This window comes from Poromitra crassiceps, assembly GCF_964638095.1.
Source record: "Poromitra crassiceps genome assembly, chromosome: 10".
Taxonomy (NCBI): Eukaryota; Metazoa; Chordata; class Actinopteri; order Beryciformes; family Melamphaidae; genus Poromitra; species Poromitra crassiceps.
The window spans coordinates 30,816,922-30,835,970 of NC_139631.1; the positions used below are offsets into that span (position 1 = coordinate 30,816,922).

The 19,049-nt window shown below is 43.8% G+C and overlaps 1 protein-coding gene and 1 pseudogene across 3 annotated transcripts in view; both read right to left on the reverse strand.

The window, feature by feature from the left end:
* Window positions 1-11,180, reverse strand: part of dock5 (dedicator of cytokinesis 5) — a 39,625-nt gene extending 28,445 nt beyond the window's left edge. For both annotated transcript variants that reach the window (XM_083644553.1, XM_083644554.1), the window contains exon 1: window positions 11,044-11,180. In XM_083644553.1, coding sequence (XP_083500679.1) covers window positions 11,044-11,086 — 43 coding nt within the window. In that variant the 5' untranslated portion in view covers window positions 11,087-11,180. The remainder of the gene's footprint in view (window positions 1-11,043) is intronic.
* On the reverse strand, window positions 5,126-6,436 carry LOC310783645 (AP-2 complex subunit mu-A pseudogene; annotated as a pseudogene). The gene has a single exon. The product of its transcript is annotated as an AP-2 complex subunit mu-A pseudogene (transcript).
* Window positions 11,181-19,049: the final 7,869 nt, after the last annotated feature.

The following is a 19,049-nucleotide window of genomic DNA, read 5'->3' on the forward strand; positions in this document are numbered from 1 at the left end:
GAGACACGCACGTGCACACATGCGCACGCACGCACGCACACGCACACACACACACACACACACACGCACACACACACACACAACCAGAACGACGTTGCAAAAGAGAAACCTTCACAAATAATAATGTTGCAAAGGTCTTTGTCATGACTTGAGGGAGTTGCAATAGCGCGCAGACACCCGTTCTCATAGCGAGATAGAGGAAGCTATGAGCAGAGATCTGCCCCGACTTGCATGGCGATAACGCTTGTTCCTGGAGGCCATATTTCACAGCACGCTTCAACTGGCTCAGCTTATCACACCTACTGTCTGAATACCAAAACTTGAGGAAATGCTGATCGTGACTTCTGTCTCTCCACGGGTTTACACCTCATTGATAGATTCTCCCGGCTTTTCTAAATACACATTTGCAGAGGCAGGTGTCTCCACAGGGATTATGACTATTATATATTATATATACTATATTATATTATTATAATCCGTGAGTCGGATCAGGAGCCGCTCCAAAATGTAATGGGTTCTTCGTTGGCCCATGTGACACCCCTCCAGTCATTTTTCCGTAATCCTGCTGACAAACGGCACCAAAAACATAACATAGGGCCTATTGTCTACCACCAAGGATGATCCTCTGCACAGGATCTTGACAGTGACACCTTACTGTGAGATCCATCCTCCTCATAAGCTTTAGTAAACAGAGATCAGAAACCTACTAGGAGTTCAGAAACACCATAATACCTACCATAATGCTGGTTTTTGCTTGGTCAAAATTGGAAGTACCTCACATCACTGTAGTGGTATGTCAATGTCATATAACCTACCGGTAATTAAAAACGAACAATATTGTGCTATTTTGTATCTTCTGCTTTGGTTTCCTTCCTTGTTTTATTTTATTTATTGCATCATTTTGAGCAATGATTGTTCAATTTTTTTTAGGTAGCCTTGTTCTCTGTAAAGTGCTTTGGCAAAGGCATGTGATGAAGGGCTATATGAATAAACTAAACTTAAATCAGGCCTTTACCTCCCACTCTCATGGCCCTGTCTTGCAGGAGCTGGTGTTGCGGTCGTTAGGCTGATTGGGTGCACCGGGGACCCGGTGTGCTCCTTTCTGCTTAAGAAGACCTTCAGACCATTCAGTCTCTCTCCCTCCTCACCGATGGCACCTTTTGTTCTGTTCTTTTTTGTTTGATGTAGTTTTTAGTGTCTATTTTCCCTTCATTTTAGTTAATAAATTATTATTGCTTGAACTTTGGCATGTGACTCCCTCTTTTTGTCATTTCCTTGAGCCAGGTGGTAACAACACTAACATAATAATGTGAATGATTTATTTAATAGAGCTTATTGACATACTGTTGGATCTCATCAAAGAGACTTATGATTTCCACTTGGTTGTGCAGCCAGAAACAATGTGCGAGTCCAAAACGCGCACTAAAAGAAATGACATCTGCCTCCGGTCATGCTGAGAGTGACAATGGTCTAATTCACCAAGTTGACACACAGTGTCCTGGTAACAGCATGGCAATGTGCCAAAACGCTCGATGCCAGCTGAGCATGTTGTGATGCCACACTGGCTACACTAAAGGCAACAGTCTGGAGCTTGACATGCTATTTTCCACTTTAACGTGTCAACATCAACGAAATAGCGTGTTTAAATCTGTTCTTGTGAGATTGCAGTAAAACCTCCATTTTGGCAGGTTGGAGTTAATGTGCATACTAAAATGTCAGCCTGATTCATTGTGACTGGGTTATAACTGGATTAGGCTAACCAATAATTAAAGAACACGGGTGAATGGTCTCAGCAGCCACAGGCAGCCCCCTCAACATAACAACAACTTAATGAGAAAAGTATATGAAAACTGGGTGATGAAAACACAAAACACAAAAAAACAACTACTGCAAATTCTGACAAAGACACAAAACAGACTCCAGTCTCGATGTAGATTAGAGTCTAGCAGCAACCAACATGAACTTGAATAGAACATACAACATTCAAGCCTGATTCTCAGTTATGAGTATGAAAAAAATCACACCCAGGTGAGAAGTGGTGCAGACATCATCAGCCTATCAGCAGGGTCTGTCATAAATCACTGATGATATCACAATTGCTGTGACATCACCGATGACATTACTGATGATGATGATGTCACAATGTCTATGACATCATCAGTGAGACATCATCAGTGGGTATGACATCATCAGTCGGGGGCATTTGCATGCTCACTTGATGGATTGTGTTTGTTTACTAATATGACATCATCAGTCACCACTGGCCAGGAACCAACACAACAATGATGACAATTATGTCATCGCTCTGGCCACCGATGACGCTTGGGGATGGGGCCCACAGCTCAGACATAACAGACGGTTCGGACATAACGGACGGACGTTCAGTCCGTGCCATCACGGAAGGACTGACACACAAAGTCAGCGGCTGCTCCGCTTAAAAATAATCTTTAATTTAATCATTCATTGGATGAACAATGCCAGAAGTGTCTCATTGCAGGGTGCCATGCTGCAACCACAGATTTAGGATTTAAACAAAACTACAATTCTTGCACACTCATTTCTGGTTTGTTTCGCGCTCAATAAATTTAATTTGAACTTTGAGTGACATAACTCTCGTTTGTGTCGGGTGCGTGTTTCTTTTTTCTATGTTAAAGATGGAGACATTTCATGCGTATTTCTGTGCGTCCTCTGAAAGCTTACAGATACGCATGAAACGCAGCAGAACCACACACACACACACTCATACATTTGACTCTACTGCCCACTGGTGGATGTATTGCTTAACATGATGCCAACGTGAAAGACGCATGGAAGTATGTGGGCAGTGACGATTACACCGTTTGAAACGGACGCATTTATTTTCGTATAAAAATAGTTTTAGTGTCTGTCATGATTTGTGGCGGGCAGTTGTGTGTGTGTGTGTGTGTGTGTGTGTGTTGAATGCATTTGCAATTGCTCAACTGTGATGTCATCAGTGATGCAATAAATCCTTCCTGGCTGAGGCGATATAAGTGGTGGGAGTATACTGTAAGTAGGGAGAAGAGGATGGCTAAGTGGGCTCTGTCTGTGGTGGTGTCGCACTCGATTTCTAGTTTTTTTTATTCCTACTACAGTCAGCGTGGGTATAGTCTCGCTAGCCAGCCTCTCTTCCTTTCTGTCAGAGAGTCTGGCGTCGCAGGTTTCCATTGTGGGATTGCGAAAAAAATGCTCTGTTTGGGTTAACCAATCAGCCTCGTCTTGGGCGGTGCTTAAGGTTAGTGCCCTTGGAAAATAGTTTCGGGGTGGAACTTGTGTCGGCGGAACATTTAGACGGGAGGAGAGCGCACAGGCATAAAGACAGACTGTTAGACTGTTAGACAGCAAATGTTCTAAACATATTCTCTGGATATCTTTACAACCATCCACCGAAAGTGCCGAGCAGGCCTTCTTTATTGCACAATCCATATCTTCTTCAAAACTTGCCATTTTCAGCATGTAGCAACGAGTTAGCCCATAGATTTCTGCCGTTAGCTTTCTACGCTAGCTAGTTAGCGTTGTTCGGCGGCCGGGAGCATTACAGCGACACACATGCCATGGGAGCGGAAGCCGCTCTGATTGACATATGGTCGGAGCCAATGACAGAGCGTGACAGAGCTTGCAAGCGGGGGAGCGGATATCCTGCTGCCACCGAAACAGCCGCTCGAATGGGAGAGCAGCTTTAGAGCAGGGGCGGGCTGATCCCCGTGCCTGTTTCCGCGACGCCAGACTCTCTGACAGAAAGGAAGAGAGGCTGGCTAGCGAGACTAGCGTGGGTATGACATCATCAGTGACCACTGCACTGGCCACCACTCGATTATGACTCTGGACACCACTTGACGACTGTGGGGCATGGCTTCATCAGTGGGTATGACATCATCAGTGATTTATGGTCATCAGTCAGCAGTGGCCACCACTCGACGATGGCAGCGTTTACAACTATAATAGGGTGGCAGTTGAAGGATTGTGCGACGCCGCCGCCGCGGATTATACTACTAAAAATAGGGCGGGCATTCTGAGCATGCTCAGTTGATGGATTGTGGGTCGCCGCCATGTCGAAACACTGCCCTATTATATTAGTACAAGAAATATCAGGTTTTCCCTTAAACCAGAAAGGTTACTGACAACAGCTATAGATGTCGCCACGGTGTAGGCACCGTGGCGCAGTGGCAGCGCTGTCGCCTCACAACAAGGAGGTAGGGTTCTGGGTTCGATTCCCACTTGGGACACTTGTCGGTGCTGAGGGTGTGTCCCTACATGTCTTAAGTGGCTACTTGCCCAGGTGGGCTATCTCCTATCCTTTCTGTGTGGAGTTTGCATGTTCTCCCCGTGCTCCCCTGGGGTTTCCTCCATTTAAGAACCCCCGTGAAAAACATGCAGATCGTCGCCTGACCATTGACGGCTGAGAGGAGGTTGGTCCCCCGGGCGCTGTGAGGAAAGCTGCCCACCGCTGATGGCCTGCCCCGCGGAGGAAGGACAAGCCGGGATGTGAGAAATGCTGAGAACACATCGTCTTAAACAGGGATAATTGTAAGACATCATGTAGGACGATGTTCCTTCTAAAGTCATTGGAGAGTAGTTAGTGGAACAATAACACTAAAGAATAGATGCCCCCAGTCCTCTCCCCCCAGGTTCCCTTGCATCACATTTCTCATTCTTTCTTCTGACACCAGTTCACGAGATATACGATACAATGGGTAAACAGCTTTGCATATATCTGCGCTTTATAGCATATTTTCTTTCCTTAACGATGTAAATTAAATTATCCAAAACCTAGTTAGGGGTGGGTGAGGAGGAGGAGGGGGGCTATAAGGATCGAGGGAGGAGAGACAAGGAGGGGAGAGGCCTAAGAAAAAAAAGGGAGCATCTCTCCCTTTCTCTCCCAACACATTTAATGTTCTGTAACGTGCTGTCGCCTCCCAACAAGGAGGTAGTAGGTTCTGGGTTCCATTCCCACTTGGGACGCTGTGGGTGCTGATCACTTGGGACGCTGGGACGCTCCTACTAATGATTAGTACCACCTTTTTGTGGGTGGAGTGTTCAGCTCACTGCATGGAGGGATAAACTTTGGGGGGGGGGAGGGATAAACTTTGGGGTGGGGGGGTAAACTTTAACAGCGAGTTTCATAGGTACCGGAGTGGCCGATGTACTGTACCCATTTGGTGACGTTGTGGTCACTGTAGTTCAGCTTGGACTCAAACACCCTCAAGTAGCGCACCTTCAGACCAGAGGGAGCGAATGGAACCTCAAAGTACATAGAGATGGGGGGTCTGGCCCACTTCTTGTTATTGCTGGTCGGCAGCAGCTCAACCTCAGCACTGATCTGAGACTCCTTCAGCCCAGCCATGTGATTGATCTTCCAGACGATGGCGTTCTCAACGGCCTTGTACTTGCTCTTTCCCTTCATGCAGATCACATGCACACCGCAGGTGTTGAGGGGCGTGGGGATGCACACCTTAATATTCCGGGCCATCAGTGAGGGTTTGAAGTTGGACTTGAGGACCACCTTGACCTCCAGCTTGGTGTGGCCCACCTCCTTGACCAGGGGAATAACTCGGAATGGCAGGATGATATCCTTAGTGGTGCGATACCTCATGAGCTCATACTCCCCATCGGGGGGGATGAAGCTGATGCAGCGCTCCGAGTCAAACTTACTGAGACGCACACACTGGTGGAACGTGCAGTCGTCGATGACTATGGAGTTCTTCGCACTCTTCCTGGCGTCGGTGGTTGCTCCTCCTCTGAAATGCCTGTCCATGATGATTTTGTCGTTCATGCCGAATTTACACTCAGGCATTCCACTCAGGTAGCACTTCATCACCACCTGGCCTGACACATCGGCACTCAGGACCTGGCCTTGCGCGGACATGAGCAGGTTGACGCTCTCCACCACGTCCAGGAAGAGCTCGTTGTTGTGATATTTGATGCCCTGGCGACGCCAGCCGATCTGCCCCGTCACCTGGCTGGTGATCTGAGACTGCTCCACTTTTGTCTGGAGCTGTCCCTTGATACGCTTCTGGGTGATGAAGGTCTTCAGCGCTCCGGTCTCAGAGTTCTGGGGATAGCCAAAGTCCAGCATCTCGTCCAGCAGTTCATAGATGAGCACAAAGTTGTTCAAGATGTTCTGCTCGCTGATCTTGTCGAAGTAGGCTGTCATGACGTTGCACATCTTGTAGAGGAACTCGAACACCATGGCGGCGTTGACATTCTGCTTGGTGGCGGCCGCCAGCCAGATGTTGGAGCGCAAGACATGGAAGAAGCTGGTGTGGGCAATGTTGGTCACCGGGGATCGAACCTGATGCCGGGCGTGGATCACGTTGACACGGAACGCGTCCACCGCATTACGCCCTATGTCATCGCGGTAGACTCGAGAGATGAGGACCTGCCCCTTGTGGTTGTAGATGAACAGTCCTCCAATCATTGTGGAAGCTCTTCACTAAAAACAAATGCCACCCTAGTTCTCTCTCGCACACTGTTGGTGCTGGTCTTTCACCCCCCTTTCGGCCTCAGATGGTTCCAAAATAGAGTAGTTTTCTGCCGCTAATTCTGCTACATGCATCCCTCTTCCAGTGCTCTCTGGTCCTACTTATAGCCTCTGCACGAATGGATTGATGACATCACTGATGATGTCACAATATCTATGACATCATCAGTGTCTGTCAAGTCACTGATGTTCACCTATATCCTATAATAAGAATGAGAAAAACATGTGTACGTGCGTGCGTGCGTGCGTGTGTGTGTGTGTGTGTGTGTGTGTGTGTGTGTGTGTGTGTGTGCGTGTGAGCAGAATTTTGGCCAGCCACAGCTATGCCGTTTTACATGCGATCGGGCTGAAACTTTCAGGGGGTGTAAAGAGCACCCGTGCGTGTGACCTGACGGAGCTGGATTTTTTAATTAGGTGATTGCCCTAATTACCTAATGATGTGATGACATCAGTGATGATGTCATCTGGCTGAGGCTAAGTTCAGTGATGATGTCATCAGTGATGATGATCAGTGATGTGAGCAGGTGAGGCCGCGTAGCGGCCCAGCTGTCACCCATGATGTCACTCGAGAATTGTGATGTCATCAGTGAGTGATGTCATCAGTGATGTCACTCGAGCAGCAGCAATTGTGATGTCATCAGTGAGTGATGTCATCAGTGAAGTCATCAATGATGATGTCACCAGTGATCAATCACAATCATAATAGGGCACTGTTTACTGTATAATAGGGTATGCTCAGTTCAGCAATTGTGGGTTGCCATGCCACCGCAGAATGCTGCCCTGCCCACATTGTGAGATTTGTGATGATTTTGGTCAGTAATAATGTCACTGATGATGTCAGTCAATATAAATTATAAATATATATATATATCAATATAAATATGTTTCTAGTCAATATAAATCATAAAAATGTCCAAATTCAAAGCTAATACTGTAAAAAGCAGGGTTCATACACATTTTGACCAATGAATTTCCATGATTTTAAACCAAATTTCTATGACCAAACATTTTCTCTGCGTATACATAAAAACGTGATGTAAAATGATTAAAGCATTTTTTTTATTGTGTCTCAGCTTTCAAAAGCACGACTGACCAACCATTTGCCCACTTCATCAAAACAGAGAACAAGGTCAACACTTATCTCTAAATTACTGGCTGCAATCAGGTTTGACATTGGAAGATGACAGGAACATAATGATTGTGATCTATGGAGGCTGGGAGTGTGAACAGTTTCAGAATGTTTTCATTATTTGAAGGCACAAAATGAGACTAGAAATATTGTGTGCTTCGAAGTTTGCACGCTCATTTCTAACGTGCCTCGCACACTTCGCACATGCTCAGTTGAGCGCCAAGCCGTGCACGACACCTGATTATGTGCATAAGAGCTTCATGGCACTTCCATCCATTCCATACTGATGTTTAATACCATTCGATCAAAAACAAGCCACTTTTCAAGGCTTATCTCAAGGAATGTTTAGAAGGGCAAATTCCAGAGCAAAGCCCCATGATATCATACAATATGCATTCAAACACACAATATCCAGTGTAGGAATTTAGCCAGGGACAAGGGCAAAAACATCCCCAAGAAATCTGAGTGTCCCTAAAAATCATGATCCAGGGGCAAAAACTGCCCCCAAGATTTTGATCATTTTCTTTTCATTCAATTCAATTAATTTCCATTTCCATCTCTGACACACACTCAGCACCTGCAAGCTGGTTGCCAGAAACAGATGAAGAACACAATCACACAAACAGCGCTGTTGGTCACACTGCTTTAGCAATGCACTTACTATTTTTTAAGTGCCCCCCAAAATTTTTTAATGTAACAATAATATATATATATATATATATATATATATATATATATATATATACTGTAGCTGGAATATATATATATTTTTTATTTTTTATTTCAGCTATGTATATATATATATATATATATATATATATATTCATTTATATATTTATATATATATATATATACATATATATATTAGAGCCCGACCGATATATCGGTCCACCGATATTATCGGCCGATATCCGATATATCGGTATCGGCCGATATGTTGGCCGATATGCCGATCTTTTTTCATTTTGTATTTTTTAAGTCATAGACAACATGTTGTGTATATTTGATCTTTTTTCTTAATTCAAGTTATATTTTATATTTGTTCTATTTGTGTTTTTGTATTTCTAGTTATTTATAATAATTAAATCCCCAGTTAAGTTTACTGTTTCATTGCATTGATGTCATTTTGGACAATAAAGTTGATTGATAAGCTGTAAAATATCCTGCCTACATTACATATCTCAAGTCATGTCAAGTCATATCTTTGTCAAGTGTTTGATATTTGAGGGATCATTGCAAAAACATTGTGTAATATAGTGTGTATATATAATATAAGAATATCGGCCGATATATCGATATCGGAATTTCTTTACTCCCTAATATCGGTATCGGCATCGGCCTCAAAAATCCAGTATCGGTCAGGCTCTAATATATATAACTTTATTGGTCCTCTCTATTAGTAACTGTGATAACTGGAAGTGACTTCCTGGAAAAGCGTTTCGATCAATGTGCTCAATAAAGGTGGGGTCAAAATAAATACGTATCACTGGTGCCTGACCGTTGTGCCGACGCAATGTAAGTATTGTAGCTGTAAATTCATTTGACACTGTGTTTAAACCTTATTATACCATTATATAACCCCTTATAAAGCAATGGAATGCCATTATGGATATGAATAAAACAGAGGCGCAATAAAGCAAACTAACCACTGGCTATAGCTAGTGAATGTTCACTTCTCCAGCCACTCAATAGATAACCATTGGATTTTGTGGCTGGTGAGTGAAGCAAATCTACCATCCTCTTGCATATTTTATTAGCATTTGAGTGGTACCTGGTGCTGTCGACTGTGGTTAGTTATCACTAGTCACTCCATTTCCTCTGTCACTTTCACCACAACGACACCCATACGGGTTTTACATTTTCTCTGCTCATTTTGCTTTGTGAATACTCACGTTTCTCATTGCTGTCTATCCCCCCGTTAACTAGTATGCTATAATTGATATGATCAGAAACCTTTGGATCCGCTGTCATCCAAAATTGAGTTGTCTCCATGTGAGCAGAGCCTGGCTTTATTAATCGGATTAAAAACACAAGGACTGTCTGGTACAGGGTCTGATGGTGTTCAGGATTGAGTGCATTGTTAGTGACACCTGAGTGCCTGAGGTGAATGGCATATTCTACATTACAGAATCAAACAGAGCAACAGTTTTGAACGCCACAGCAAGACAGAAAAGTCCCCAGCATCTGCTAAAAGAAGGTCATACATAGCCTAACCGAGGAGGGAATGTATGTTTTCATAACAGCAACTGAGCAGACATCCAAAAGCTGGGCGTAACGTCAGCGGTGACGATCCAGGTTCGATGATAGCCAAGACATTTTGAGACTATAGGGGCTCTGCTAACACGCCTATTCCAGCAGTCAGAGGATTGGCTGAATGCTAGGCATATATCTCCTGCATCCATACTGTAGATCCAGGGGGGTTTTGTATTGTGAACTGCATCTGCTGAACACCAGCAAGCATGTTTGCCTGAAAGCAATAAAAGTGATCTCAGCTTCTCAGTGTTGAGTCAGTAGTGAGTGTGGCAACACCCAACCTGCACTGACGACTGCTCACAATATACTACAGTACGCCGGAAAGGGATTCCTTACTGTTGTACCTATTTACCTTGAGGGCGCAAGGCCCACTTGATAGGACACACGCGCAGGGCGCAGGCGCACACACACGCACGCACGAGCACACACACACACACACACACACACACACACACACACACACACACACACACACACACACACACACACACAGGTGACTAGGCCATACCTCATTACAAGCCCTTTCAGCCATAATAAAACCAATATTTTCCATTGTACAGTTCTAAGGACAACATAAGAGCAGTTTAATAGTAGCCATAGTGCATTACCAACACCAAAGGGAAAAAACACCCCTGTCTAATCACAGCCATTGCATTGACATTAGTCTCACATATTCGTTACTGTATTAACAGCATGGGGGGCACAGCAGTGGTTGCCGAGCTGGGACCCCCAGGGGTCTTTGGGGCTTCCAGGGACCCTCCAGCAAAAATGAGGCTTCATTTAATTTCACTGTTACCCTATTCAACTCCATCCGAAGCTTAAGTCAATGAGAGAATCTAGCTATCTGTTATGTTGGCTGCTGGACTCCCACCTGATTACACGTTACAGTAGACTAGGTGCAAAAGTCTTACAGTCGTACCAGAAGAGGCTCTATAATGCGGATCTGTTTCAGGGTCCTTGTTTATCCCCTGTGTTTCAACAAGAAAGTCGTAAAAACAATTTCCCTCCCAACTTGAGGCCAGCACTGCAGACAGACAGACAGACAGACAGACAGACACAGCCCCCTTTTCCCCTGGGGAGCTTGGAGTTTGTAAAGTTGCAGAGAGCAGAGAAGTGAACAGCCGCTGAGCGTTCAAATAGCAAAACACTGGAGCAAACTTACCGACGCCGTATTTCTCCTTTTTAGTTGGGATCCAGCGGGTCATTTCGGGGAGGAGAGAGAAAGTTGGCCGTATAAATAAATAAGTATATACAAGTACGAAACGAGGACGGGCGGTGGACTCCTGCTCGTCCCGAAATCTACAGTTCCGCCATCATGACTAGAGACAGACGGGGCAGGGGGAGGGGAGAGGAGGGCAAACGAGCCTGGGAGAGAGGGTGAGGACAGACGGATAGGCGTAGACCAGACCAGAGCTTCCCAAACTTCACCCCAAAAACACATTACAGACCATGGAAAAGTCTCTTTCCCAAGCGAACCTCAACTCAATGGAGCGGAAATAAAAGTTAAATTTAAACCAGTGGTTCTCAAAGTGGAGTCCGGGGACCCCCAGGGGTCCTTGGGGGGGTTCCAGGGGGTCCCCAGGAGAGAAAAAAAAGGTGTAATTTATTTTCACTATAATTCCATCTATAACTAGCACAATCGAAGAATGTAAGACTATTTTGGTCATGGGTTTTATACACTTTCTAAAATAAAACCTCTAAAAGCAAAACTCATATGGGGGACCCTGGGACAAAATCATATCAAATGGGGGGTCCATGAATGCATGGTCTAATTTGTGTCAGTTTAGGAATCCTTGATGTGAAAAAGTTTGAGAAACCACAAACTACTGCTTTTTCATTTTGCCTTCAGGAACCCCTTGGTGGTCCCTGCACAGGGAAACACTGGCAGCAGACAATAGTGACAATCAAGAGCAGAAAAATTCATTGACTCCTAAGCCCTAAATTGTGATTGTTTATTTAATAGCGTCAGTGCACTGACACTATATTAAATAAACAATTCCAAGGTTATTGTTTTTTAATTTGAAATGTAATTGGCTTGCAAACATACAGTAACTCCAGGCTGCTGCTGTACAGGTTGGCTCCCATACATGAAATCCTTTCCAAAGCCTCTATATGCTGCTAGGCCTGCTGGGATACGTTTATATAATAAGCACATATGGGATTAGACCTAGATCATGCAAAGAACACTCTGTTAAGCATATAGCATGTTATGACAGAAGCCTACCCAAAACTACTGTTGTGTTCAACTTGAGCTTGTTCAATTTCCCTCTGCAAGTGTGTCACTTCATCTGCTGGATCAATTGTCTCTAGACTATCATTAACTTGATGTGCTGTCCTGCATGCCAGGGTCAGTATATCACAACATGATGGTCACCCTCCTCCTTCCCCGCCCAATGAAGCCATTTACAGCTGTTGCCTGCAACCTGGTATCCCACTTATAGCCTTTTGTCTGCCCATCATGTGTTGTTCTTTCTGGTGCCACTGGTCAGCCAAATGGTGCTGTCAGTAATGTTCAGCGGCCATCCAGTGCTTTTGTTGTTCCCTCTCTCTGACAGCTTGATCTCCGCTCCTTTCCTTTGTGTGCTGTGAGTTTTCATGTTGCCGGCTGCTTTAAATCACAGCTTACAGATAATTAATAGTAACACAAGAACATGGTTGGTGGTCAGTCGAACAGAAAGCTATGTTTTCAATCAAATTATTTTGGACATGGCTATATTCAATGAGCATAATATGGCCATTTGAAAAGCAGCATAGGCTCACCAAGTGGCTAGTGGCCACAACCACAAGCAGGATTTTTAAAACTGTGCCTTCAGTGTCATCATTGATTTTGTTATTTTCTGCCATAAAATTATGACATCATTTGACAGCAATATAATCTTCAAGATTATGATTTGAGCTGTTGACCTATTTTTGGTAGAGCTAATAGGTGCTTACTGAGGCTTTCAATTCATAGTAGGAGGCTTCGGATGTGCAGATGCCCTTTTCACCTCAGAGTGCCCTGTTCCATTGGAAATGTCTCTCACACTTCACCTCAGATGAGAACAGTTACTATTAGGCCATCAAAAGAGAAAAACAATCCAATCTGCAAAAAGGAATGCAATATTGCCATCATCTGACTGCTTTGTGCCATTGCATACGAATTGCTATTCCTTGACAGAGCCTGAACATTGTATCACATTTTGTACTGACATCTTTAATGTATGCAACAGCTTACATCTATTGCCTCAGTACTACTACAAAATCTTGAACAATAAATAACTATATTGAATTCAGCTGGGGTGTGTGTGTGTGTGTGTGTGTGTGTGTGTGTGTGTGTGTGTGTGTGTGTGTGTGTGTGTGTGTGTGTGTGTGTGTGTGCGCGCGCGTGCGTGTGTGTGCGCATTTGTGCATGTGTATGTGTGCAAGAGAGAGAGAGAATTGAATTGAGAGAGTGAGAGCAGTGTGTGTGTGTCTACTTGACAAGTAGAGTTCAACTCCAGAGTTCACCTAGAGTTGAACGTTCCACCGGCAATGGGAGTACCGGGATAAGGCTTAGCAGCAGTAACTCCCTGTTTCTACTCCAATCTGTCATGTTCTAATGTAGTCTCTCGGCTCCCAGACGATCAGTAGAGACTGAGAACTGAGTCTAGTTCTAATAGAGCTCAGGTTACATTATGTCTCAGGGCCTCATATTAAAACACGAGCAGGTGCAGCATCCTAATGATAGGGGAGCTTTCAATTCAGCACCCCTCTGCTGTTGCCTAGCAAAGCTCAGTGCTTGATCTATGGGCTCAGCTATGTGCAGATGCGTGATGATGAGGTTAACAGAAACAGATGTACGAGTGGCTGCAGTGCCACAGTGGCTGAATATAACGTTCAATTACTCTCGCTTTATGGCCACAAGTGAACAAGTGTTTAGTGATAATGGACTTTCATTGTTATTGTAGATCAAAAGAGAGATGAACCATTTTGTCTCTCTACTGAAACTACTAGGGTAGGCTATATAATAGCTTCACATGACCCTACCATTTTAGCATAATATTTAATGTGTTCCCTATGTCCAATTATTCATTGACTAACTGAGTTTATTAAATTTGGATTTTCATGATGTGAGAAAGGACTTCTTGAAGGGTATTGGTAATACTGGTCTCAGCCCTGCCTGAAAGTGTTCGACTCCCAGGTAAACACAGGCAAAAGGCCTAATGGATTGAAGGGTCCACTGCCATGACCGCGTGTGATGCCAAAAGCAAATGGAAATGCTGCCTGCTAAACAGAGAGCTCAGCCTCCACCTGCCTGTGTAGAAGGAGGTAATAGCCCTGCATGGCGCTGCAATGTTGACAGGTCACTGCACTCTCCACTGGGGGCAGAATTTGATTCAATGGTTTCACTCATTTCTGTGCAGGTATGTCCAACCTCTCCTACGTCCCTTAATGCATGTTTATACGTCAGGTGTCGATATGTTGACTATATGTCGACTCAGTGCAGCGAGCTTGGATGGATCATGGGAGCACACAAGGTCATCTGAAAACACTATGCTGTGTGTAGGCCTATACACTACAAACCAACATCTTTAGAGAGTGTAAACATTTTAAAATGAAATGAACCAGGTGCTACTACTGCCTACAGAGACTTTAATTGGGTGAGGGAGATTCCTGGAGATCAGCAGAGGGAGCCACAACTCTTATCTAACGCTTCCTTTCTTTGTGATAACAAACTGTTGGCATATATGACAAGCACAAAGGCTGACCACAGTGTGAAAAGCCTCGCTATCTGGAGCAGAGAGGAGTGGGCGGCCACCTACAGGTCCGTACCCACAATCACGACGATGGCTTCTATTAACCCATTGATACCTGATGCAGCATTTGCGTGTATTTCCCTCATTTGTGTGTGTATCCCTTTAAGACCGCGAACCGCGTGACGCGGTTCGCGGTCTTAAAGGGATACACACACAAATGCTGCATCAGGTATCAATGGGTTAAGGTGCAACATCATTCCAGAGATATGGGAAACATTAAGTTTCTGCTTTCAGTTCAATTCAGTCATTTATAGTCGTTTATAGCCCCTTATCACACAAGCATGTCTCAAAGGGCTTTACATAGCATCATCACAGTCATACTACAAACTATATCTACACACAACATGTTATATACATCATATACACACTAGATATTTAAACAATGATTTAAACACAGCATGTCTTTAGACTGTGGGAGGAAACCGGAGCCCCCTGAGGAAACCCACGCAAACACGGGGAGAACATGCGAACTCCACACAGAAAGGACCGAGGTAGAGATTCGAACCCATGACCGTCTTGCTGTGAAGCGCCAGTGCTAACCTTTGTGATTCTACTCTCCCAATGTGCAATGCAATTCCTGAATATCGATGTGTATTCCTATGCAGGTACTACTGTGAGGCGTGAGGCTATGATGGACAGCTGGTCTGCTGTCACAGGACCCCCCCGGGCGGAGACAGCAGCATTTCACATCAGCATCAACTTGGGTATCTATCTATTCAAAGGTTATCAGGTGCGGCAAAGTACAAGACCAAACTAATCAATCATTGTCTGTCTTTCAGCCCAGAACAGTGATGGAACACTGCACACCGTTCTCTGTGCTGCAGAGATATTATACCACTTTTGTAGTAAGAGAAAGCTGATCTTGTCCCTCTTGTGGAGGTAATATTTCATGACTCTGGGAAGAAGCCAAGCCATTGATATTGTTGTAAAATGCTAGGAATAGCTACATAAATGCCATCAGGAAAATCTGTCAGTTTTTATTCATCCCTGGAGAGCAGTCTTTTAGCAAACACAATGACATAAGTTACGACAGCTGTCACATCATTGTCATTTTTAGGTGTGTGGGGATTTCATTTGCCAATGCATCAAGTGCAAAACGACTATAGTATCTCAAATGTGTTGTTATTTTCCCTGCTTTTGATGCAAACGACCATCCCAAGTGAGTCATCTGCTGAAACTTTGATGTTGAACACAATCACAACAATAATCATATTTTATGTGCTGGGATTTTTTTTGGCAGGTGCAGCAGCGATACTCATTTGCTTTGCCTCTTTACAGGAAACGAAGTGGCCGCCTCTGTCTCCTGCTGCATCCTCCATACTTTTCCATCGCACTTTGGGGAGGTGTCATTGGGGAGGCCGAGGCGGACCTGCGTCTCATATATCATGTGCCCCACATGGGGCAAGAGAGATTTATGTACCGGTCCATTTACGGCCGATATGTGACAGATGAAGCTTGAATGAAATTCAATATAATGAGAAAAATGTGATAAAGAAAATACAAAGACATGCACAGCCTCCCCCCCCCACTGCTGCAAGCCATAGGTGATATAAATGATGCATACAGCAGGGACACCCGAGGCAACATGTATCCCTCTGATTCATCTGCTGATTTCTATTCAGAGCTCTATCATGACTTCAGCCTCCTCCTGTCTGCCGGTTTGTGTGTGTCAAAATTCAAACAACAGCAAACCATCACGTCATCGTTACAATCAATGAGAAAACATTCACAGTATTGCTGTCTCTCTCAGCTGCACTGTGATGCAGATTGAAGTGTATTTAAGCATAGCATAGTTATTTCCAAGAAGAGTGCAGTGATTAAATGGAGTGCTCAATTGGACTCGCTCTACTCTTTCTGCAGCAACAAGAGGAAGGAGGATCGCATGTGGGGTGAACTGAGGACAGGGAGAGTAGAGACGGAGAGGGGAAGGAGACGGCGGCATGGCATAGAGTTTGGGGTTTTGACACGTTCATTTTGAAGTTTTGAAACTTTTTTTTTTAAAACAATTTCACATTTTTGTATTTGAACAAGAAGTTCATAATAACCTGTAGTTTATGCACAGCTGAGGATTAGAAAGGCTGAGATGTAGTGAGCAAAGATGAAAGATTTAATATTCCATAGCTCTGACCTCACCAAATCTAACTGATAGCATCACTATTGTTAACACAAAACAAAGAACACTTGTGTCATGTTCATTTATTTTTTCTTGTAAAGTAGATCAAAAAACTTCACAAACATACTTTGGCTTTCATAGAGAATTTTGCATCCGAACGCAAATTAAATGCTTTGACATAATCTGCCAAATCAGACATCTCAATGCATTTAATGCAGGTTATTAATGCATCATCAAGTGCATCAGTCAATACAAAAATAAAGGCTTTTATACAAGCGAAAGCCTATGGCTGCTTAGTCTGCAGATAGATACATCGCAATAAAAAAACATATAGACTGGCCACTATGGCATCTTATGCTTACAGGTATCCAAAGGAGTTTTCCTTGTAAACAACTTGTTTTGTATAGATATTATTAATAGCCAATATATATCGGCTATATATAGCCGATATACCGATAATAGCCAATAAAGATAAATTTCCCATTATCGGCCAATACTTTATCGGTTTGATAGGCTATTGTGCATCCCTACTTATTAATGCTTATTAAGCATTAACTAACCATTAATTTTGTGACCATTATTAAAGTGTTGCCAATGTTTGAAGACTCCACATATTCTTGTGTGTGTGGGTGTGTGTGTGTGTGGTGTGTGTGTGTGTGTGTGTGTGTGTGTGTGTGTGTGTGTGTGTGTGTGTGTGTGTGTGTGTGTGTGTGTGTGTGTGTGTGCGCGCGCGTGCGTGCGTGTGCGCGTGTGTGCATGCACTGTACAGTAGATGTAGGGGGAAAGAAGACAGTCTGTCCTCTGTCAAGGTATAGTGCAGGGAGACATTTCTATGCTTCTCTCTCTCTCTCTGTGTCTCAGTGTCTCTCTCTCTAATGGAACAATGAAATTGCTCTCTCTCCGGCTGTCCTCCGTCAGTTGACGCTTGGCCAGCTTCTTTGGTGCAGCAGACTATAGCTGAGTCATAAAGGTTTCACTGGGCCCTGATTTATGAACAGTGATGTGTGGATGAGGGTGAGGCAGCAGGAAAAACACTGATGTCAGCACACTGATCACACACACACACACACACACACACACACACACACACACACACACACACACACACACACACACACACACACAGTGACAGAGACGACCTGCATGCTGACTTGAGATTTAAAAAAAACAACCACACCACACTAATTGTGCTTCCACTCCCTTTTTATTTAGCCAATTCAAGAGAAACCCAAGGAGGCTGCATAAGCAGTTAATGTTGTAAATCTGAGGGGTCATATTTCAGATTTGCTATGAATCAGTTGTTTAATAACATGTTGCCCTCTCTGAATAGGCCTCTACGGTGAAGTTTTAGGATTTCATTTCAACGATCGGTCTGGAAAAGGCATCTTTTGCTGAAAGAAATTCAAATGACTCATATAGTTGCTGATGTGGCCTGCTTTGCTGCAGCCCTCCCTCTCAGACTGGCTTGTCAAGAACCATAACCAACGGCGATTTGGCTGCACATAGCCTACTTTCTCCATTAACCCCCATTAAAATTCTGGCTAGCGAGGAGCATTTTGTTCAAACCCAGACTGCAAAGCAGCAGCCCCAGGCTAATAGCGAGTAAAATGCCCTATCTCCCTTGTCAAAGCAAGACATATCTCCTTGGACACTGAATATCATTTTCTGCTGTTTATTTACGCTTAATGTTATTTGATTCACCAGTTTATTGCAGTTGTGAATGGTTTTAGAGATTTAAATCAAAACAATTTAGAACAAAAAACCCTCAACCCTCAATTATTTATGTGGGTGCTGAATCCTCAGAAAATGTGTAACAAAATACTTCAGGACAGCTGCACTCCACTCCATGTAGATTTATTGCCACATCAGTCGTTTGGGGCAAGACGCCCTTCTTCACTGCACTTTTTATGCAAACAAACCGAATTAGACACTCGCATTTGACTCTTGGTAATCAGGCTGACACAGCAGTTTCCCCCCAAAATATCACAAATTAGTTACACTGTTTTTTTTTTTAAATATGTACTAACAACAAAACTCAGACGAAATAAGGTGTAATCGTAACTCAGAGGAAACAACCTCTTCCAACAATAAGCAAATATTTATGTGGTCTACATTGCAAAATAGACTAATTAATTAATTAATTAATCTCTTCATCCATGCATAGCCTAAACATAATCTAGGTTAGGCACACCATGCATGTTTATAAAAAATAAATAAACAAACAAATAAAATAAAGACAACTCTTAATCGAGTCCCCTGGCTCCAGTGTATCAAGAAAAT